The sequence below is a fragment of the Takifugu flavidus genome, chromosome 21, assembly GCF_003711565.1.
Source record: "Takifugu flavidus isolate HTHZ2018 chromosome 21, ASM371156v2, whole genome shotgun sequence".
NCBI lineage: Eukaryota > Metazoa > Chordata > Actinopteri > Tetraodontiformes > Tetraodontidae > Takifugu > Takifugu flavidus.
This window is the reverse complement of record NC_079540.1, coordinates 6,977,738-7,001,577: the sequence shown is the minus strand read 5'-3', so window position 1 is coordinate 7,001,577 and position 23,840 is coordinate 6,977,738. Positions and strand designations below refer to the sequence as shown.

The following is a 23,840-nucleotide window of genomic DNA, read 5'->3' as shown; positions in this document are numbered from 1 at the left end:
TTCCTCATTTATATGGCATCTGTTATATTTGATAGACACATTTTTACATCAGTTGTATTATTTTATAAACCACTTTTTAGTAGAAACCTTACTTATGAATTCACAATGGTAATTAATTTGGAAAAATAAGGCAAAGCCAGATGACGTAAATACTCTCTAGTTCTCTATACTTTATGGTTTCAAACAGTGAACGAGGCGATGAACTATTCCACTATGGAAATGAGCTGGAAACACTATTTTGGTGCGACATTAAACATGAATTTATTCAAATCAAATCAATCTTTATTTATATCGCGTCTTATTGATGCACGTCAGTATTTTTGACACAGTTTTAATGTTCTCGCTGCTCCTGATCCAGAGTCAGATCTCCTCTGGCAGGAAAGCTGCATACGGAGAACATCTGGGAAGACTGGAGCAGATGTACCGGAAGCTGCTGGTGAGGGGGGGGGAGTGTGTGTGAGAGAGGTGCTGGGGGGGGTGTGAGGGAGTGTGTGTGGGGTGGGGGGTGAGAGAGGTGATGGGGGGGGGTGTGAGGGGGGGAGAGTGTGTGTGTGTGGGGGGGGGGGGGGGGGGTGTGAGGGGGGGAGAGTGTGTGTGAGAGAGGTGCTGGGGGGGGGGGTGTGAGGGAGTGTGTGTGTGTGTGGGGTGGGGGGTGAGAGAGGTGCTGGGGGGGTGAGGGAGTGTGTGTGTGTGGGGGGGGAGAGTGTGTGTGAGAGAGGTGCTGGGGGGGTGAGGGAGTGTGTGTGGGGGGGAGAGTGTGTGTGTGTGGGGTGGGGGGTGAGAGAGGTGCTGGGGGGGGTGTGAGTGGGTGTGTGTGTGGGGGGGTGTGTGGGGGGGGTGAGAGAGGTGCTGGGGGGGGTGTGAGGGAGTGTGTGTGTGTGTGTGTGGGGGGGGTGAGAGAGGTGATGGGGGGGGGTGTGAGTGGGGTGTGTGTGTGGGGGGGGTGAGAGAGGTGCTGGGGGGGGTGTGAGTGGGTGTGTGTGTGGTGGGGGGGGGGTGTGAGGGAGTGTGTGTGGGGGGGGTGAGGGAGTGTGTGTGTGGGGGGGAGAGTGTGTGAGAGAGCGTGTGTGAGTGTGTGAGTGTGTGTGTGATGTGCACGTAGACGCACGCGCCCACGTGCGCCTGGAGATGCCCCTGGGTGCATCAGGCCAGTGAAGGTGCCACCTGCTCCCTCCCAGAACGACTCCAAGGCCCGTCTGCACCACCTGGAGCAGCTTCACGCCTTCGTCATGGCGGCGACCAAAGAGCTGATGTGGCTGAACGACAAAGAGGAGGAGGAGGTCAACTATGACTGGAGTGAGCGCAACACCAACATGGCGGCTAAGAAGGACAACTACTCGGTGAGGACAGAGCTGAGCGTTGTGTGCTGTGTGGTGACGGTGGCGTGATGCTGGTGCCTGGCGCAGGGCCTGATGAGGGAGCTGGAGCTGAGAGAGAAGAAGATGAACGGTGTCCAGGCCACAGGAGACCAGCTGCTGAGGGACGGACACCCTGCCAGGAAAACCATCGAGGCAAGATCATGAAAGGGCCTGAACGAATGAAACCAGCCAGACATAATGACACCGCCCTCTCCCCAGGCCTTCACCGCCGCTCTGCAGACCCAGTGGAGCTGGATCCTCCAGCTGTGCTGCTGTATCGAAACCCACCTGAAACAGAACACGGCCTACTTTCAGGTGGGTCGACTTCCCGTCACCGAACCGACCGCCGATCACAAAGCTTCCGTTTGTCAAAGTTTCAAACAGCAAATTCTCTTCCTTCCTTTTGCGTAGTTCTTTTCTGATGTGAAAGAGGCGGAGGAGAAGATGAAGAAGATGCAGGAGGCGATGAAGAGGAAGTACAGCTGCGATCGCTCCATCACAGTCACGCGGCTGGAAGATCTCCTGCAGGATGCAGCAGTAACCTCCAATACTGAAGAGACTTTCTGTCTGCTGCTAAATGTGTTTCTCCACGGAGATTCTGATGATTCCATTGGCTGTGCAGGATGAGAAGGAGCAGCTGAAGGAGTTGAGAGCTCACCTGGACGGCCTGAACCACAGGGCCCAGACCATCATCCAGCTGAAACCACGGAACCCTGCCACAGCCATTAGGAGCAAGCTCCCCATCCAGGCTGTGTGTGACTTTAAGCAGGTGGAGGTAAGCCAGACGTGTTCTGCTGCCACAGTGAGCAGTTTAACCCCCCCCCGTCTGCCTCCAGATCACTGTGCACCGAGGAGACGAATGCGCCCTGCTCAACAACTCGCAGCCCTTCAAGTGGAGGGTGCTGAACGATAAAGGCAGCGAGGCCAGCGTCCCATCTATCTGCTTCCTGGTTTCACCCACCAACAAGGAGGCGATGAGCAGCGTGGCCGGGTGAGAATCCCCCGATGCAGCGTCAGAAACACAAATTCACAAGAGCTCATGGAGCCTTTATGATCCTCAGGCTGGATGGAACCCTGCAGAAGCTGCAGATGATGTGGCACAGCATGTTTGTGGACATGAAGAGCCTGTTGTCCTGGCAGTATCTGATGAGAGACATCCAGACAATCAGGACCTGGAACATCACCATGGTGATAACAATAAACAGTCAGACTTGGTTCCTGATTAGAAGAAACCTTTTTTATTTTTCTAAACTCTGACATAATTGAATGAAAGCGTACTGTAAAAAAGGGTTAGTCTGGGTTAGTTCACAAGGGTTAGGGTTAACAAGGGTTAGGGTTAACAAGGGTTAAGGTCAGGCCCTAACCGTTAGGGTTAACGAGGATTAGGGTTAACAAGGGTTAGGGTTAACAAGGGTTAAGGTTAACAAGTAGCCTCTAAAAATGACAACTGTTAAAATGCACCTTTCAATAAACAACAATACACCATAAACAACAATAAACCCGTCTTCAGCTACAGTGGTGCACAGTTAAGTCACAAGGGGATTTTATTCAAATTAACTACATTTAGGATTATTCTCATCCACTTCCTGTTGCTGGATGCAGGGGAATGAAAAAGTGGACCTAAATCATTAATCAATGAAAATATATTGCTCCTAAAAGTGAAACTTGAAACTGGCTCGATGTGAGAAACTGCTGTTGTTCCGTTAACCTGTTTTGCAAATACAATTTATAATTTGATTTTTGATTTTTTTCAAGCAAAGACAAAAATATTCAAGTAGAAAACAAAAATCACAGCTGATTTTTTTTTTACTTAAAACAACGAAATTTTTATCTTTTAAAATATTCTACTTTCATAGATGTTTTTATTCTATTTATATGTAAATAAGAGATTCATCTATGCACCACTAGTGGGCGCCCGTTACCAGTACGAGAACACAGAGAAAAGACAACACGGTTGGTTTAGTACAGATTTAGTGCTACACAACTTATAAATAGCATGAACACACGCTACATACATCCTTATCGACACAGTTCACAGTGTTTGTATAGTTTTAATCACTTTTAGTAGGTTTAAATGATTGATGTAAGTCACACAGTTCCATATTTTAGTTTATGTTTTATTGCTTTTTTTTAACACCCTTACAGTTTAAAACTCTGCGGGTAGAAGAGTACCAGCTGGCCCTGAGGAACCTTGAGCAGCACTATCAAGACTTCCTACGAGACAGCCAGGACTCTCAGATGTTCGGGGCTGAGGACCGCATGCAAGTGGAGTCGAGCTACAACAGAGCCAGCCAACATTACAACACAATGGTTGGCTCTGCTGAACAAGGTGTGCGCTACTGCACAGCTCCTGTCACACATGTGCTTGAGCTTGTTTTGACGACACATTCCGTTTTAATTTGGAATTCTCCCCATTAAGTCCGAGTGTTGCATGTTCCTCCAGTCATTTGTGTTTACTGTTGGGTTCACGTTGCAGGCTCGGGGCCACCCAGGGCAGGTAAGGTGCCTCGGTCCCTGAGAACCTCTGATCTCCACCGGCCACTGTTGTGCTGCCATACGTGAACTTGCTGTGCTTGGTCATCCTGCGGTTTCAACGATTGCATCTTTTTTTTCCAAGCATGGAAATAATCCACGTGATTGAATAATCACAAATCCTCGAATCAATACGTTTAATACTCAACACAGCCAATCAAGCATGAAGTGCGGCACTACTGACAGACCATAATAGCCACTTGGTTTCAGGGTTTCTGACTAATACTGTAGCTCTGTTCCAACTGTTCTGGCCTTGTAATCTCGTCTGTGTCCGCTTTCACTAACAACTAGCTTGTTATGCCCAAGTTTTTGGAATAATGAAATGTACCTTTTTAATCCACTCAGGAGAGCAGGATGAACTGAGGTGCAAGAGTTTTCTCACTCAAACCAGGGACCTTCGTTTAAGACTGGAGGGCTGTGAGAATCGAACTGTTCTGCGTTTCCGACAGCCTGTGGGCGAGGAGCCCCTGAAGGCCTGTGCTGGGAAGACTGCAGAGCAGAAGGTAACGTCACAAACGTTCCAGCTGTTCCAGCTGTTTCAGCCTTTCAGGTGACAAAATCATCGCTTCACTTTGACAGAAAGTCCAGGTTGAGCTGGATGGCCTGAAAAAAGAGCTGAACTGTCTCACTGAAAAGGTGGAGGAGATCCTGGCATCTCCTCAGCAGGCCAGTTCTTCTCCAGTACTGCGCTCTGAACTGGACGTGACGCTGAAGAAGATGGACCACGTCCACGGCCTGTCATCGATCTACCTGGAGAAGTGAGGCTCGCTAGCTTCCCCCGACGCATTTCCACTCGCTGCTGTGGTCGTTGCAGAGATTCTTCTTCTGCTTTCAGGTTGAAGTCCATGGATGTCGTGATCAGAAACACGAACGAGGCGAAGGACACACTGAAGAATTACGAGAATCGACTTCGCGACGTGAACAAAGTGCCAGCCGATGAGAAAGAATTAGAGAACCATCGGAAGATGCTCAAGGTATTTGCATTTTTGGGGGAAAACGGTTCATATCAGAAGCTGCTTCCTGCTTCCTGTTTCCTGTTCCTGTTCCTGTTCCTGTTCCTGTTCCTGTTCCTGTTCCTGTGATGCCTCTCTTTGGGGTGACAGGCGATGTTTGCTGAGGCAGAGGCGGACCAGGCCGTCTTTGACCGGCTGCAGGCGGATCTGAAGCAGGCGACGGCCATCAATGACAGAATGACGAGGCTCCACGGTGAGCACGATGCTCAGCTGGAGCAGCATCGCCTCCAGGTGGACGTCCTGCTGGAGCGCTGGCAGGCCGTGTTTGCTCAGCTGGACCTGAGGCAGCGGGAGCTCAACCTGCTGGGGCGACACATGAACAACTACCGTGGGAGCTACGACTGGCTCATCTGCTGGCTACGAGAGGCGAGGGAGAGACAGGAGCGTATCCAAGCCCTGCCTGTCGGGGATGGCAAGGCCCTCCATGATCAGCTGGTGGAGGAGAAGGTATTTAAAGAGCTGAGCTGAAAAAGCTCCTGCAGAAGATATCATGAAGATGGGGATTTCATTAATGGGGCTTTTGTGTTCTTGTGTTCAGAAACTCCTGGAAGAGATCAAGAGAAACAAGGACAATATAGAAAATTGTCAGCAAAATGCCAAAGCTTACATCGATTCAGTCAAAGTACGTCCATGCAGATAAGTGACGGATTTAGAACAATTTCAAATTTCAGTTCGATATTCCAAAGAATTACTGAGTTTTCTCTTTGTTCTTTTAGGATTATGAGCTCCAACTTCTGATGTACAAGGCTCTGGAGGACCCCACGGCATCGCCTTTAAAGAAACCAAAGATCGAGGGTGCATCTGATAATATAATCCAAGAGGTAGTTTTCTGCTTTTTGTCAATGTTTAACTCTGCTGTCACTCTGATGTCAGACAAACGACGCAGACTGGTAATCGGAGTTTAAACCGAGCAACTTCATTCATATAATGAGGACATAAGGAGGAAAGTTGAGTTGGAGCTGACTTGTGTCATTTTTCCTTCCCAGTATGTCAACCTGAGGACCCATTACAGCGAACTGACGACTCTGACCAACCAGTACATTAAGTTTATCACAGAGACTCGGCACCGCCTGGACGATGAGGAGGTACGGACACACTATCTGTAACAGCAGGATCAGGAAGAGCCTGATAACGAAACTATCTCTTTCATCCCAGTCCTTCAATGCTTCACATGATCACTCCCACAAAGTTCATTCCTCTTTTGATCTAAATATCAGTTTGATGGAAACCTACTTTACATATTCTCCTTTAACTCATCTGGCCCGATGAAAATGACCACATGCTTCAGAGCTCAGATGGCTCCATAAGACCCGGGCCCAGTAGCGTCCCTAGAGACGTTGGTGGGGAGGGTTCGGGGAGGGTTCGGGGAGGGTTCGGGGAAGGGTTCGGGGAAGGTTCGGGGAGGGTCGGGGAGGGTTCGGGGAGGGTTCGGGGAGGGTTCGGGGAAGGTTCGGGGAAGGGTTCGGGGAGGGGGAGGGTTCGGGGAGGGTTCGGGGAAGGTTCGGGGAGGGTTCGGGGAGGGTTCGGGGAGGGTTCGGGGAAGATTCGGGGAGGGTTCGGGGAGGGTTCGGGGAGGGTTCGGGGAAGGTTCGGGGAGGGTTCGGGGGAGGGTTCGGGGAAGGTTCGGGGAGGGTTCGGGGGGGTTCGGGGAGGGTTCGGGGAGGGGGAGGGTTCGGGGAGGGTTCGGGGAGGGTTCGGGGAGGGTTCGGGGGGGTTCGGGGAGGGTTCGGGGGAGGGTTCGGGGGGGTTCGGGGGAGGGTCGGGGAGGGTTCGGGGAAGGTTCGGGGGAGGGTCGGGGAGGGTTCGGGGAAGTTCGGGGAGGGTTCGGGGAGGTTCGGGGAGGTTCGGGGAGGGTTCGGGGAGGGTTCGGGGAGCAGCTGTGACCCAGGAGGGCTCAGAAACTTTAGTGAGCAGGTGTGGTCGACCCTGTTCCACGAGGGTAGAGCAGTGCAACAGACCTGTCATGTCTTGATGTTGACCTGCTGATTATTATATTGATTTGCTTATTGTCATGTTTACTTGCCATACTGATGAGTTTAGTACGTAATCTATTTGATATTAAAGGCTGATGCAGACTCCTCCTTGTAAAAAGATATAAATACAGGTATTTAAGAAAGGTCACATTTTGTCTCATTCTGCATGCACAAGCTTTGCTACTATAAATTACATACGGGATGAAGGACAATTTGACAAGCTATGTCCATTGTTGTAATATAAAAACAATGACATGAACTAGTTAGCATTGGTTGAATTAGTTGTTACACCAGTTCATAATGCTGTCAGAATGTCAGAAGGGTTAGGGTACATCTGTAAATTTGGGTGGTTAAATTATTAAAAAAATAACCAGATTACTAGCTGTGATTGGTCAGAATTCAAGAATGTCCCAATGATTTCCGTCTTTGTTGTTGAGGGAATGGAAGAACAATTCACCATAGGGTTAGAGATTTACGTTTAGCAGACCAAAACACGGTGCATTCTCTTTTAAAAAGGCAATTAAGGATAGATTATTAATTAGATAACATGAGCGTTCTCTCCGGTTTTGGGTGTTCATTTTTAAGTTTCTGTGTCTTGGCCAAGTCAGGGGTTATGTTTCTCATTTGTATCAGTTATGCTTCACATTTAAATTCAGCCTAATAAATTGTATTAGGTGTCATTTGGTAGCAACCCATGCTCATGTTGCTATTGCTCTATGCTTGATAGTAATCGAGGTTCTTTTGGCTGAATCGTGAATTGTTCTATAACGCCATGTCATTGAGATCGAAGCTATGCCCATTAGAAATGCAAATGTGAATTATTATGGGGGAACGCCAACAAACATCTCAAACGGCACTCTATTCATTCCTTGGTATACAGAAAGCCTCTGAAAAGCTAAAGGAGGAGGAGAAGAGAAGGATGGCAGAGATCCAAGCTGAGTTGGATCAACAGAAGCAGTTGGCTGAGGCTCAGGCTAAATCTGCAGCCAGAGCAGAACAACAGGCTGAGGAACTCAAGCTGAAGATGAAAGAAGAGGCCAACAAGCGTCAAGATGTTGCAGTGGATGCTGAGAAGCAGAAACAGAAAATACAACAGGAACTAGTTAATCTGAAGAGGTTGTCTGAGCAGGAGATCAAGTCTAAGAACAAGCAGCTGGAAGAGGCCCTGATCAGTCGCACTAAAATTGAGGAGGAGATCCACATCATTAAACTTCAGTTAGAGACGACAATAAAACAGAAAGTCACAGCTGATGCAGAGTTGCAGGCACTCAGAGACAAGGCTGACCAGGCCGAGAAGCTCAGAAAAAACGCACAAGATGAAGCAGAAAGACTTCGCAAGCAGGTGGCTGAAGAAACTCAAAAAAAGAAGCATGCAGAAGAGGAGCTAAAGTGTAAATCTGAAGCTGAAAAAGCGGCTGCCAAGCAGAAACAAAAAGCAATGGAAGACCTGCAGAAGTTCAAGATGCAAGCTGAAGAGGCAGAGAGGCGGATGAAACAGGCTGAGGAGGAGAAATCAAGGCAGATCAAGTTAGTAGAGGAGGTGGCCCAAAAGTCTACTGTCACACACCTGCAAACTCAGTCTATGTTATACACTGATAAGACAACAAAGCTCGAGGAATCACTGAAGAAAGAGCAGGGCACTGTCCTTCAGCTGCAGGAGGAAGCTGAGAAACTCAGAAAACAACAAGAAGAAGCTAACAGAGCCAGAGAGCAAGCAGAGAAAGAACTGGAAACATGGAGACACAAAGCCAATGAGGCTCTCCGCTTGAGGCTACAAGCTGAAGAGGAAGCCCAGAATAAGTGCCAAGCTCAGGAGGAAGCAGAAAGGCAAAAGGCAGAGGCAGAGCGTGATGCCAAAAACAGGGCTAGGGCTGAAGACGCTGCCCTGAAGCTCAAAGAGAATGCAGAGAAAGAGTTGGAAAGACAGAGAACGTTTGCAGAAGAGATTGCTCAACAGAAGCTGTCTGCAGAACAGGAATGCATCCGGCTGAAATCTGCCTTTGAACATGCGGATCAACAGAGGAGCCTGTTAGATAATGAGCTCCACCGCTTAAAAAATGAAGTGACGGCTGCCGAAACCCAAAGGAAAGAGCTGGAAGGTGAGTTGGGGAAGGTGAGGAGTGAAATGGATGCTCTTCTGCAGATGAAAGTTGAAGCTGAGAAGCAGACGATGTCAACTGCAGAAAAGAGCAAGCAGCTCCTGGAAACTGAGGCGCTGAGAATGAAGCAACTAGCTGAAGATGCCGCACGGCTGAGGGCAGTTGCTGAAGAGGCAACAAAGCAGAGGAAGGCTGCAGAAGAAGAGGCTGCTCGGCAGCGAGCTGAGGCCGAAAAAATGCTGAAAGAAAAGCTGGCTGCCATCAATGAAGCAGCCCGGTTAAAAGCTGAGGTTGAGATTGCTCTGAAAGCTAAAGAGGCAGAAAATGAAAAACTGAAAAGAAAAGCTGAGGATGAAGCCTATCAGAGAAAACTGTTGGAGGATCAAGCTGCTCAGTACAAACAAGACATAGAGGAGAAGCTAACGGCCGTAAAGAGCTCATCTGACGCTGAACTCCAGAGACAAAAAAATGTTTTAGAAGAAACACTAAAACAAAAGAATTTGGTTGAAGAGGAAATTTACATAATTAAGATCAACTTGGAGAAAGCATCAAAGGGCAAGTCGGAGCTAGAGGTAGAGTTAAAAAAACTCAAGGATATTGCAGAGGAATCCCAGAGAAGCAAACTCAAAGCTGAGGAAGAGGCTGAGAAAATGAAAAAGCTTGCGACAGAAGAAGAGAAGAAACGGAAAGAATCCGAGGAGAGGGTAAAAATAATTACTGGAGCAGAAAAAGAGGCTTCCAGGCAGTGGAAAGCTGCTCAGGAAGAAGTTGAACGTCTGAAAAAGAAAGCCGAGGAAGCAAATAAAGACAAAGATAAAGCAACACAAGAAGCTGAGGAGCAGGCCCTTCAGGCCCAAGAGGCAGCCAGGAAATGTGGAATTGCAGAGCAGAAGCTAAATGACATTCTGAGTAAGAACAGACAAGACATTCTTGCAGAGGAAAAGCTGAAGGAAGAGTTTGAAAATGCTAAGAAATGTGCACAAGAAGCTCAGAAAGCTAAAGAGGCTGCAGAGAGAGAAGCTGCTTCACTCCGCCTAAAGGCAGAAGAAGCTGAAAAACAGAGAAAAGCAGCAGAGAATGAAGCTGCAAAACAGGCCAAAGCTCAGAAAGAGGCAGAGATGCTTAAAAAGGAAGCAGAAGTGGAGGTCTCCAAGAGAACAGCGGCACAGGCCACAGCTCTAAAGCAGCAGAAGCAAGCTGATGAAGAGATGGCGAAGCAAAAGCAACAAGCTGAAGAAGCTCTTAAACAGAAGTCTCTGGTTGAAAAGGAACTGACAGTGGTTAAACTACAGCTGGAGAAGACTGAGAAGCAGATGGATGTCTTAGATGAGGAACTTCAGCGAGTTAAGGGTGAAGTGAATGATGCCATCAAGCAAAAGGCACAGGTGGAAGAGGAACTATCCAAAGTCAAGACTGAGATGAGTGAGCTCCTCAAACTGAAGCTGAAGATTGAGGAAGAAAACCGTCACCTCTTACAGAAGGATAAGGATAAAATGCAACAACTACTTGCAGAAGAAGCAGCAAAAATGAAGCTCCTGGCTGAAGATGCTGCGAGACTCAATGTGGAAGCTACAGAATTAGCCCGACAGAGACAGATGGCTGAAAGTGACTTGGCTGAACAGCGGGCGCTTTCAGAGAAAATGCTCAAAGAGAAAATGCAAGTCTCTCAAGAGGCCACAAAACTCAAAGCTGAAGCAGAGGAGCTCCAGAAACAGAGGAACCAAGCCCAGGAAATGGCCAACAAACTACAAAAGGACAAACAAAAGATCCAGGAACGCCTTGATCAAGAGACAGAAGCTTTTCAGAAATCATTAGAGGCTGAACAAAAGAGACAACTTGAGATTTCAGCGGAAACAGAGGCACTGAAATTGAAGGTTAAGGAGCTCACTGATTCCAATGCAAAAGCAGAAGAGGAGGTCAAGAAAGTCAAGAGACAATCCGATGAAGTGAAAGTTAAACTTCAGGCTATTGAAAAGCAGAACAAGGAAATTGTTCTGCAAAAATCAGAAACACAAACGTTGCAAAGCAGCAGAGAGGCTGAGAGCTTGAGGAAAGCCGTCGCTGACCTTGAAAAAGAGCGCGAACAACTGAAAAAGGAGGCAGAGGAGCTGCAGAAAAAGTCTCAGGAGGTATTTTTATTTGATTTCATCCACCAATTGTTTGTGTTTACTGTTAAATGCAGTTTTAGTAGATTATTGATGCCACTTTCATGTGAATAAGTGAAACATTTTCCCTGTTAAGAGCTGAATGATATATTATCATCATATAGCAGCTAACTTAGTTAACTCCCACAGTTCACTTAGTTAACCCCTATAGTTCACTTAGTTAACTCCCACAGTTCACTTAGTTAACCCCTATAGTTCACTAGTTAACTCCCACAGTCCACTTAGTTAACCCCTATAGTTCACTTAGTTAACTCCCACAGTCCACTTAGTTAACCCCTATAGTTCACTTAGTTAACTCCCACAGTTCACTTAGTTAACCCCTATAGTTCACTTAGTTAACTCCCACAGTTCACTTAGTTAACCCCTATAGTTCACTTGGTTAACTCCCACAGTCCACTTAGTTAACCCCTATAGTTCACTTAGTTAACTCCCACAGTTCACTTAGTTAACTCCCACAGTCCACTTAGTTAACCCCTATAGTTCACTTAGTTAACTCCCACAGTCCACTTAGTTAACCCCTATAGTTCACTTAGTTAACTCTCACTGCATTTAATTCTGTTCTGGATGGAAAAACATACAACATAGTTTTGTCTAAAATCACAGATTTCATATGTTGAATGCAATGATAATAATTATATAATAATAATAGATGCGTTTTATCCTTTTCTCAGGTGGCAAAAGGCCAACAAGAGGAAATTAAACAACAGAAGACAATCCTACAGCAGTCATTCCTCAACGAGAAGGAGCTGCTGCTTAAAAGAGAGAAAGCTGTTGAAGATGAGAAAAAGAAGCTTCAGAGGCAGCTTCAGGAAGAACAGAACAAAGCAAAAGCTCTTCAAGATGAACAGAAATGTCAGCTGAAAATGATGGAAGAGGAGAAGAGCAAACTTCAGGCTGTTTTGGATGAAGCTGTAAAGAAACAAAAGGAAGCTGAAGCAGAGATGACCAACAGGCAGAAGGAAATACAAGCGCTTGAGAAGAAAATGACTAAACAAGAGAAACTCCATGGAGAGGAAAACAGAAAGCTCATTGAGAAACTCAAAAGTATCGACGATGCCTCCAAACAGGCTGCAGCTAAAAAGAAAGAAATTCAAGTCCAAACTGATGAGATATCTGATGAGCAAGTGGTTTCTGTGAAAGCAGTGAAAACAACAAAGAAAGGTTTCAATGGCTCTGTTGAGGTTGATGCAGCAAAAATGGCCGAAGATTCTCTGGCATTTGATGGAATCAGAGAGAAGGTTCCTGCTGCAAGACTTCATGACATTGGAGTTCTGACCAAAAAAGAATTTGACAAATTGAAAAAGGGCAAATTGTCTGTGGAAGACCTCAAAAAGACTGATAAAATTAAAACCTGTCTCAAAGGTCAGAACTGTGTGGCAGGTGTTTTGACTCCATCCAAAGACATAACAAGCATTTACCAGGCTATGAAAGAGAAAAAGATCAGCCCCAGCACTGCCACAGTGCTGCTGGAAGCTCAAGCAGCTTCTGGATACATTGTAGACCCTGTGGGAAATAAACTCCTGTCTGTAGATGAAGCTGTTAAAGCTGGGTTAATTGGGCCTGAGCTCCATAGCAGAATGCTAGCTGCAGAACAAGCGGCAACTGGTTTTAAAGATCCATATACTGGAACCAAAATATCTGTCTTTGAGGCCATGAAGAAGGGGCTCGTAGAAAAGGACCAGGCCACCAAATTCCTAGATGTACAACTTGCAACAGGTGGCATCATTGATCCAATCAATAGTCATAGAACACCAATTCAGATTGCGTACCAGCAAGGCCAGTTTGATCCGGACATGAACAAGAAACTCTGTGAGCCCAGTGATGACTATAAACTATTTACTGACCCCAGTACTCAAGAGCTGCTCGTTTACAAAAATTTACTGGAGAAATGTACCAAGGATTCAGAAACAGGTTTGCTGTTGTTACCAGTATGTGAGCAAGCTGCTGAGCCTGAGAACATATACACAGATCAGGAGACCAAAGAAGTGTTGAGTAAATCAACCCTCAATGTCCCTTTTGGAAGGTTCAAAGGCAAATGTGTCACCATTTGGGAAGTCATAAATTCAGAGTATTTCACTGAGGACCAAAGAAGAGAACTGATTCGCCAATACAAGACGGGCAAAATCACAGTTGAGAAGATTATTAAAATCGTTATCACAGTCGTGGAGGACAAGGAGAAAAATAAGGAAAATGTATTTATTGGATTGAAGGCCCCAGTCACTGCCAGTGAGCTATTAGAGTCTAAAGTCATAAACAAAGACCTGTTTAACAAGTTGAGTAATAGCAAAATAACAGTTAAGGAGATCTCAGAGATGGACACTGTTAAGAAGGCACTCCAAGGAACACCAAGCATTGCTGGAGTTTACGATCAGTCAACCAAGGAAAAAATGTCTCTATATCAAGCTATGAAGAAAGAAATACTGTCACCAGAAACAGCAATAAACCTTCTAGAAGCTCAAGCAGCAACTGGCTTTATTATTGACCCCATCAAAAATGAAAGAGTTCCTGTCAAAAATGCTGTTACATCTGGCCTCGTGGGACCCGAACTGCATGAACAACTTTTGTCAGCAGAAAGAGCTGTTAGTGGTTACAATGATCCATTTACAGGAAAAATTGTATCAACCTTTGAAGCCATGAACAAAGGACTTATAAAAAGAGACCGTGGCATTCGTCTTCTTGAAGCACAGCTAGCAACTGGTGGAATTATTGACCCAATTAAAAGTTATCGTATCCCACATGAAATAGCCTGCAAGCGTGGATACTTTGATGAGGAAATTGGTAAGACACTAGCCAAAAATACCCCTGAAACACAAGTGTTTCATGATCCTAACTCACAATTGGATTTAACTTATGCTCAGCTCTTGAAGAAATGTATGACAGATAAAGACACTGGACTGCCTTTACTTTCTTTGTCAAAGAAGGAAACAAAACCAAAAGAAGAAAAACACATTACAGAGGCAGAGACAAAAGAAGCTTTAAACCAGGCCACCATGGAGCTTGAATATGGTCCTTTCAAAGGGCAAAAAGTGACCATTTGGGAGATAATAAACTCTGAATATGTTACTGAAGAACAAAGAATAGAAATGATTCGCCAGTACAGATTGGGCCATGTGACAATTGAAAAGTTGATAAAGATTGTAATCACAATGGTTGATGAAAAAAGAGACAAACCAAAGGAAGACATTTGTTTTGAAGGCCTCAGAGCACTGGTTCCAGCTAAATCTTTGTTGGACTCCAAGATCATTGATGCGGCCACATTTGACAAACTGCAAAAAGGTGAAAAGACACCGCAAGACGTCAGTGAAGCTGATAAGGTACGGAGGTACTTGCAAGGCACCGACCGCGTTGATGGCATCATTATGACCGATTCAAATGAGAAAATAAGCATTTATCAAGCAATGAAAGACCAAATTTTGCAACAAAACACTGGACTTGCTCTGCTCCAAGTTCAAGCTGGAACAGGATCCATTGTTGATCCAGTCAAAAATCTGAAATACTCGGTGGATGATGCTGTGAAGAATGGGGTTGTAGGTCCAGAACTTCATGAAAAACTTCTCTCAGCTGAAAAAGCAGTCACAGGCTATAAGGACCCATATACAGGCAATAAGATTTCTCTGTTCCAAGCTATGGACAAGGATCTTGTTCTCAGCAAGCACGCTACTCCTCTCCTGGAAGCTCAGTTTAGTACAGGAGGGATCATTGATCCAATAAGCAGCCATCGTGTTCCCAATGATGTGGCCATTCAACGTGGAATTTTCAGTAAACAATTGTCCCAGGCCTTCTGTGATCCCACAGATGACATTAAAAGCTTCATCAATCCCAACACAAATGAAAGGGTTACATACCAGCAGTTGGTGGAGAAATGTGTAAGAGATCCACCCACTGGTTTATGCTTTCTCGCGCTACCAGTAGCTGAATGTTCAGGTCCTGCTGAGAAGTCTTATCAGTACACAGAGGAAGAAGCACAAACAGATCTTGCACAGAGCCAAATTGACATCCCACAGACAACAGGAAAACCTGTGACAATTTGGGAAGTCTTAAACTCAAATATGCTTCCAGAAGCAGAGAGTAGTCGTCTTTTAGAACAGTATCGCTTAGGACACATTACAAAGGAAAGAATGGTGATCATCATCATTGAAATAATTGGGCAAAGAGAGATTCTGAAATCACAGCAGAACATGTCATGTGATATAATTAGAAGAAAGGTTGGCATTGAGGAGCTATATAGCGCTCGAATTATTGACTTACACATATACAACCTCTTGAAGGAAGGAAAGCTGACTATTCGTGAAGTAATGGAAAGGCCATCAGTTAAACAATACCTGTTTGGTACTGGGTGCATTGCTGGAATTGTGTCAGACAGTCCACCAAGGGTTAGCATTTACCAGGCTATGAAGAATGGGCAGATCAAGCCTGAAGTGGCTTTGAATCTCCTTGAGGCCCAAGCAGCAACTGGTTTCATGATTGATCCAGTAAAAGATGAACTTTTGACAGTTGATGAGTCTGTACGCAAGGGCATTGTGGGTCCTGAACTTCATGACAAACTGCTATCTGCTGAAAGAGCAGTAACAGGTTATAAGGATCCATACAGTGGGAGAGTGATATCACTATTTCAGGCCATGAAAAAAGAACTTGTACCTGAGGATTATGCTTTGAGACTTTTAGAGGCTCAAATTGCCACTGGAGGGATAATGGATCCAGAGTACAACTTCCACCTTCCCATAGATGTTGCCATGCAGCGTGGATACATTAATAGTGAAACTCTTGATAAACTGTCTGATGCTACAGGAGATTTCAGAGGTTATATAGATCCAACATCAGATGAAAAACAATCATATGCCCAGCTACTGAAAAGATGCAGAGTTGATAAAGACACTTGTTTGCAGCTACTTTCACTTGCAGACAGAAGACTTCTCTTCCGAGGTCTGAGAAAGCAAATCACAGTCGATGAACTGCTTCGTTCACAAATTATCAACCAGAAGACATATAATGAGCTTAGTGATGGTACAATTTCAGTGGAGGAGGTCAGTAGAAACCTGAAGAAATACCTTGAAGGCACCAGCTGTATTTCTGGTGTCTATGTGGAATCTAGCAAAGAACGTCTCTCTATTTACCAAGCAATGAAAAAGAACATGATTAGGCCAGGGACAGCTTTTGAGCTCCTTGAGGCTCAAGCTGCAACAGGGTATGTCATTGATCCCATTAAAAACCTGAAGTTAAATGTTTCTGAGGCTGTTAAGATGGGTGTTGTTGGTCCTGAGTTTAAAGATAAGCTCCACTCTGCCGAACGAGCAGTCACAGGTTATAGGGATCCTTATTCTAGCAAAGTCATCTCATTATTCCAGGCTATGAAAAAAGGACTCATTCTGAAAGACCATGGTATTCGTCTGCTTGAGGCTCAAATTGCTACTGGTGGAATTATTGATCCAGAGGAAAGCCATCGTTTGCCCGTTGAAACAGCATATGAACGTGGCCTCTTTGACGAGGAAATGAATGAAATCCTCACTGACCCATCTGATGACACAAAAGGCTTCTTTGATCCTAACACCGAGGAAAATCTCACCTACTTACAGCTAATGGAGAGATGTATAACGGACCCAGAAACCGGTCTGGCTCTTCTGCTGCTCAAAGAAAAGAAGCGTGAGAAGAAGACATCCTCAAAATCTTCGGTGCGCAAACGCAGGGTTGTCATTGTCGATCCAGAAACGGGTAAAGAGATGTCTGTGTATGAGGCATACCAGAAGGGACTCATTGACCAGCAGACATACCTTGAGCTTGCAGACCAGGAGTGTGAATGGGAAGAAATTACCAGAACCTCATCTGACGGTGTTGTGAAATCTGTAATCATTGACCGAAGGTCTGGTAGACAGTATGATATTGATGATGCGATCTCAAAGGGTCTGATTGATAAGTCAGCAATGGATCAGTACCGTGCCGGAACACTGTCCATCACTGAGTTTGCAGACATGTTGGCTGGAAACATGACCGGTTCTAGATCACGTTCATCTTCCTTTGGCTCCTCCTCGTCTTATGCAATGAGCCCAATACCGACTATACAAGCACCAGCAGCCACGTGGATCGATCCGACCGAAGAAACTGGCCCTGTGGCTGGAATTTTAGACACAGAAACTCTTGAGAAGGTGTCCATCACAGAAGCCATACACAGAAATCTTGTGGATAATATAACAGGTCAAAGACTGCTTGAAGCTCAAGCCTGCACAGGAGGTATTATTGACCCAAATACTGGAGAGAAATTCACCCTCACTGATGCAATGAACAAAGGCCTTGTGGATAAAATCATGGTGGACCGCATCAGTCTAGCCCAGAAGGCATACAATGGATTTGAGGATCCCAGAACCAAAATCAAAATGTCAGCAGCCCAAGCACTAAAGAAAGGATGGCTCTACTATGAAGCTGGCCAGAGATTCCTTGAGGTCCAGTATCTGACTGGAGGATTAATTGAACCAGATGCTCCTAGCAGGGTCTCCATAGATGATGCTGTAAAGAGGGGGACCATAGATGCGCGCACTGCTCAGAAACTACGAGATGTTGGTGCTTACTCAAAATACCTCACATGTCCCAAAACTAAGATGAAGATCTCATATAAGGATGCTATGGAAAGAAGCATGGTAGAGGAAGGCACTGGTCTGCGACTACTTGAAGCATCATCCCAGTCGAGCAAAGGCCTCTACAGTCCCTACAGCATCAGTGGAACAGGTTCTGCTAGTGGTTCAAGATCTGGATCAAGAAGTGGTTCTAGATCAGGGTCCAGAAGAGGAAGCTTTGATGCCACAGGATCTCCTTTCACAACCACGTTCTCTTCCACATCTTACACTTCACCAGGTTATGGCCGTCGATACTGAAGTGTGAAAAAATTGAATATTTTAGAAAGACAGAGTGTTCACCAGATGCCTACTAGTCCGTGGATTAAGAACTACCTTTATTCTGCTCTGCACATGGTTGTTTCAGGACTATCATTTTATACAGAATATTTGCCTTTATTGTATATACGTGTATGCGTGAGATATATATTCAAATCCTCTCATAAATCTGGAAACTAAGCATCATTTTGTAATAGGCATTATACAAGAGCTTTCAATTATTTCCTATATATGTTGCAGGATATTTTTTTGTATTTTCCAATTTAGTTTGACTTTTTAAAATCTTACTCAGTTTTTTAAAAAATGCATCAGTTTGCAAATGAGATTGTATTAACGTGACAACAAAAACATCCACAAAAATGTATGCAAGAGTATATTTGTCAAAATACTGAATATAGAAGTTAGTTGCTAAAGATAAAGGCCAATCTGCAGAGCAGAATTAGGTTGTCAGAATGAATGAATGAGCACTCAGACTTTTACTTTTAGAAAACTAGGCTTTAAGGTTCTTCCTTCTGGAGTTTACTGCCACGTGTATTCTAGTCCTGTCAGTTCCCAACATTGTTCCCTGAACCGATGCAGTCCAACATGCTACACTTCAAAGAGCAAACACCTACTAGTAGAAGATTAATGTCAGTCACAGTGGACATCACCATCATGTCACCGTTCTGGCTCCAGCATTTCTCCAACTCCAAGACAACGTGTCCACGTCCAAGTCCATGTGGTTCTGGGTGCATTCAAAGGTAGAGCTATGGAAAATATGATTTAGTGCTATATCTTTTTACTTCACAATTAAAATTTTCTTCTGAAGGAAAATTCTACAATCTAATTAAAGTCTAATGTTTCAGTTGTATCGTTTTAAAATATTTGTAAGATGTCCAGAAACCTGTGCAATTTGTATATTCACCTTCACTTTGATCAGATATTTCCTGCTTCTGCTCATATCTTGAATTCACTTAAATGCCTAAAACGTGCTCTATAAGTGCCTGCAAAAAAGCAAAACACTTGAATGTTGAGTATTGTAGAAAGTATGATTGTTACACTGTGATGCATGATTTACAATTTTATTCTGCTCATAATGCTACGAATAGTGTTCTATCAAACTTTACAGCCCAAAATCAAGTATATCACAGTCTTAACATGTAACTTTCAGTGTCGGGATTTTAGTCACATTATTTCAATTTTTTTCAGCTTCACCACAAATCATCGAACATATCTAATGTATACTAATAATTGTGTAGAGGACTGCTAAAAGCCATTGTTATTCCTTTAAGGATATCTCAGCATGGCCACCAATCATGTGCGCTGACCTTAATGTACCACAAATGTTCTGCTTTGTAACACATCTGTTATCATTTTCTTTGATTTTGCATGGTGAACTAACATTATAAGGTGCAAACATTTAATATCAGGAGATGTTTCCACTTATTTTCTTCTTTTGTTATCCTCAAAAGCATTGAAGGATGTATTGTAATAATGGATATCAAAGCCTTGGTTTAAATAGTGTATGAACACTAAAATGATGACAAAATATTTTATTGTAGCACCTAGAATTATGTAAATAAAAATGGAAATTATATTTCTTTTCTTGTTTTTTTAAAAAATCTTTTTACTGCAGTATACTCAATCCAATTCAGCTGTATTTATTTAGCATCTGTTACAACCAAAATTGTGTCGGCAGAAACTCAGACCCTGACCCCCCCCAAGCAACAGTGACAAGGAAAGGGGGAGGGGAGGCATTTAAAATGGAGGCAGCAATGTTCGGCTAAAGTGAAAGAATTTTACGCTCTAGTAAGATATGTGAAACAAATAGCATATAATAATAATAACATAATAATAATACATAATAATAATAATAATACATACATTTGTACGTCATCCCGCCATTGACAGATTATCACGTGATACCGTAAAGGCTGATGGGAGACATTACCGAGTTCGGGTGCATCGCTTGTCCACTACTTTTCGCAGTGCATTGTGGGATACATTGAGTGCACTACATCGGGTCCAGTGATGCTCACTAACAATTCGGACACTATTTCAAAATGGCGTCCACACTATTGAGGGCACTATGTAGGGTATAGGGGGGGTTAGGACACAGCCCGGGTGTAGGAGTTGAGTGGGTCAGAGGTCAGAGGTCAGCATACAGCTATGAAGGCAGCGATACCTGCAGATGATACAGAGAGGGGGGGAGAGCAAAGCTACACAGAAAAAGCTGTTAATGACATCAAATAATAACCTACAAAATGAGGAAGAGAGAAACCTGCCAATGGATCATGCATTCGTACCCCATTAGCCTATAGCAGCATTAGCCTATAGCAGCATTAGCCTATAGCAGCACAAGCTGAAGCTAATGCATTAATATGACTACAATATCAACTGTTGCTACAGAATTACTAAACCTTACAAAGAAACAACATTAGAGAACAAATAGGCAGTTTTAAAGAGAACATGGGGGAGTTGCTTAAAAATATTAATCAAGCAACACAACTCAACAGTTTTAGCAGCCTTTTTTTATTTTAATCAATAAATATTTTATTTATATTTTCAATAAATAAAAGTTCTGATTTACCAAATTTAGTGAATACCTAAATATATCCTAAATATAATAACTTGAGTAATACCAAATAATACATCTTTCCAGCAGAGTCTGTTTCAACAATACAATGAGCCATTAATTTGTTCTCATCACAGTTTAAAGTTAATCACACAAAATAATGGGACATGTTGTCAATGTAAATCAAAAAGTCTACACACTCTCTGTATATGTGCCATGTGGGACTGCGAAAGAATAAGCTTAACTATCTGTTGAGCTGAAAAGGAATTCCTTTTTTCCTGAGACAGGATAAGATCAGCTTCTTTTATCACATAAACAGGAACCAGATGGGTGTGTTCGAGACAACAGAACCTGAAGGGCTCCAGGAATGTGGGCTGGAATAAAGATTCGTGCGTCATGGTGCCAACTAGCAAACGGTCTGTTCAGCTGAGCTCAGAGAGCCTGGAATGCAGAGTCAGCAGACACAGAGTTCAGAAGCTGTTGGCCCCGATCACCAGGGCGGAGGCGTGGTCTGGGACTAAAATCCAGCCCTGACATTTCGCGTGCAGCAGGTAGAAGTCCACAAATCTCTCATGCATACGACAAAAGAGAGCTGTATAACTTAATCACACCTAACAAAGAATTCACATACTTTGTCTCCAAACAGCCACAAAGCCTTCCTATAAAACTACTAACTGAACCCTGGTTAGGGTTAGGTTAGACTGCTCTCTAGTTTCAGGGGCAACATAATCACATATCAGCTTATGACTCGCTGGCCAGCCCACTTGGATGGGAAATATACACATTTAGAAAAAAATGTTTACCACATAAAGCGCCGGATAGCCCAGGTTCACAAAAAAAAAGACACAGAGGAGGCAAAAGGTTGGGCGGACAGGTGCTGGCATGCTGCTGAGGCATCGTCTGCTGTTTATCCAATGAAATATTCCAGAAAAAAACATTATTGGAGAAGGCTGGAGCGTGCATTAAGCTGTTCAGAGGAAAACAAACCCACAGCAATTACAATGAAATCTGGGTGTGCTTCCCTGCAGGGAACCAACCCTAAACCCTAACCTAACCTTAACCACCCTAACCCTAACCACCCTAACCTAACCTAACCACCCTAACCTAACCCTAACCACCCTAACCTAACCCTAACCACCCTAACCCTAACCTAACCCTAACCACCCTAACCCTAACCACCCTAACCTAACCCTAACCACCCTAACCCTAACCCTAACCACCCTAACCTAACACTAACCACCCTAACCTAACCCTAACCACCCTAACCCTAACCTAACCCTAACCACCCTAACCTAACCCTACCACCCTAACCTAACCCTAACCACCCTAACCCTAACCACCCTAACCTAACCCTAACCACCATAACCTAACCTTAACCACCCTAACCTAACCCTAACCACCCTAACCTACCCTAACCACCCTAACCTAACCCTAACCACCCTAACCCTAACCACCCTAACCTAACCCTAACCCAACCACCCTAACCTAACCTAACCCTAACCCTAACCACCCTAACCTAACCCTAACCACCCTAACCTAACCCTAACCCTAACCACCCTAACCTACCCTAACCCTAACCACCCTAACCTAACCCTAACCACCCTAACCTAACCCTAACCCTAACCACCCTAACCACCCTAACCTAACCCTAACCACCCTAACCCTAACCCTAACCACCCTAACCTAACCCTAACCACCCAACCTAACCCTAACCACCCTAACCCTAACCACCCTACCCTAACCTAACCCTAACCACCCTAACCTAACCCTAACCCTAACCACCCTAACCTAACCCTAACCACCCTAACTACCCTAACCCTAACCACCCTAACCTAACCCTAACCCTAACCAACCACCCTAACCTAACCTAACCACCCTAACCTAACCCTAACCCTAACCACCCTAACCTAACCCTAACCCCCCTAACCTAACCCTACCCTAACCTAACCCTAACCACCCTAACCCTAACCACCCTAACCTAACCCTAACCACCCTAACCTAACCCTAACCACCCTAACCAACCCTAACCCTAAAGAAAAACCAGTAGGAAGGGGGGAGGAACACCAGAGACACTAGAGACACCAGAGTACTGTAAAACTGTAATATACTTATATACTTATATACTCATATATACTTATATACTTATATACTCATATATACTTATATACTCATATACTCATATATACTTATATACTCATATATACTCATATACTCATATATACTTATATACTCATATATACTTATATACTCATATACTCATATATACTTATATACTCATATATACTCATATATACTTGATATTTTCCCACTGAATCTGTGCGACCAGGCCTGGATGTTAGATGTCCTTACTCATTGGACCTGACAGTCTCCTACATGTCAACTTTGGTGGAGATTTAATTTCTCTTCACCATTTTTGACCTTTTTATGGTCATACAGGTGTAGTTGTCCAACACAATTGTCATATGAAAATTAAAAATAATATTCATCATGAATTCCATGCAGTTAGAGAAATCTCATCAGCTGGGAATGTGGTGCGTGGGTGTGGGAATGGTTCCATGTGAGGCAGAGCTGTTGGTACTCGTCGTAGCAAGCACCTCCTCTACAGGAGCCCACGGCAGGGAAGGAGGGAGGGAAGGAAGGAAGGAAGGAAGGAAGGAAGGAGGGAAGGAAGGAAGGAGGGAGGGAAGGAAGGAGGAGGGAAGGAAGGAGGGAAGGAGGGAAGGAAGGAAGGAGGGAGGGAAGGAAGGAAGGAGGGAGGGAAGGAAGGAAGGAAGGAAGGAAGGAGGAGGGAAGGAGGAGGGAAGGAAGGAGGGAGGAAGGAAGGAGGAGGAGGGAAGGAAGGAAGGAAGGAAGGAAGGAAGGAAGGAGGGAGGGAAGGAAGGAAGGAGAGGAAGGAAGGAGGAAGAAAGGAAGGAAGGAGGGAAGGAAGGAAGGAGGGAAGGAAGGAAGGAAGGAAGAAAGGAAGGAATGAGGGAAGGAAGGAAGGAGGGAAGGAAGGAGGGAAGGAAGAAAGGAAGGAAGGAGGGAGGGAGGGAAGGAAGGAAGGAGGGAAGGAAGGAAGAAAGGAGGGAAGGAAGGAAGGAAGGAAGGAGGAAGGAAGGAAGGAAGGAGGGAAGGAAGGAAGAAAGGAAGGAGGGAGGGAAGGAAGGAAGGAAGGAGGGAAGGAAGGAAGAAAGGAGGGAAGGAAGGAAGGAGGGAAGGAAGGAAGGAGGGAAGGAAGGAACGAGGGAAGGAAGGAAGGAGGGAAGGAAGGAGGGAAGGAAGG

At 44.7% G+C, this 23,840-nt stretch overlaps 1 protein-coding gene across 33 annotated transcripts in view; it reads left to right on the top strand.

Annotated features, from left to right (window-relative positions):
• The window catches only part of pleca (plectin a), a 68,496-nt gene extending 48,899 nt beyond the window's left edge, over window positions 1-19,597 (top strand). For 26 of the 33 annotated variants that reach the window (XM_057021183.1, XM_057021182.1, XM_057021193.1 and 23 more), the window contains 19 exons: window positions 359-436; window positions 1,179-1,340; window positions 1,407-1,511; window positions 1,578-1,673; window positions 1,770-1,895; window positions 1,981-2,133; window positions 2,195-2,349; window positions 2,420-2,546; window positions 3,504-3,687; window positions 3,835-3,855; window positions 4,236-4,393; window positions 4,470-4,648; window positions 4,726-4,864; window positions 4,994-5,350; window positions 5,442-5,525; window positions 5,620-5,724; window positions 5,890-5,988; window positions 7,757-11,104; window positions 11,812-19,597. In XM_057021183.1, the coding sequence (XP_056877163.1) occupies window positions 359-436; window positions 1,179-1,340; window positions 1,407-1,511; window positions 1,578-1,673; window positions 1,770-1,895; window positions 1,981-2,133; window positions 2,195-2,349; window positions 2,420-2,546; window positions 3,504-3,687; window positions 3,835-3,855; window positions 4,236-4,393; window positions 4,470-4,648; window positions 4,726-4,864; window positions 4,994-5,350; window positions 5,442-5,525; window positions 5,620-5,724; window positions 5,890-5,988; window positions 7,757-11,104; window positions 11,812-18,003 (11,868 nt within the window). In that variant the 3' untranslated portion in view covers window positions 18,004-19,597. The remainder of the gene's footprint in view (window positions 1-358; window positions 437-1,178; window positions 1,341-1,406; window positions 1,512-1,577; window positions 1,674-1,769; window positions 1,896-1,980; window positions 2,134-2,194; window positions 2,350-2,419; window positions 2,547-3,503; window positions 3,688-3,834; window positions 3,856-4,235; window positions 4,394-4,469; window positions 4,649-4,725; window positions 4,865-4,993; window positions 5,351-5,441; window positions 5,526-5,619; window positions 5,725-5,889; window positions 5,989-7,756; window positions 11,105-11,811) is intronic. The other 7 variants (XM_057021187.1, XM_057021204.1, XM_057021194.1 and 4 more) reach the window with 1 other exon arrangement.
• Window positions 19,598-23,840: the final 4,243 nt, after the last annotated feature.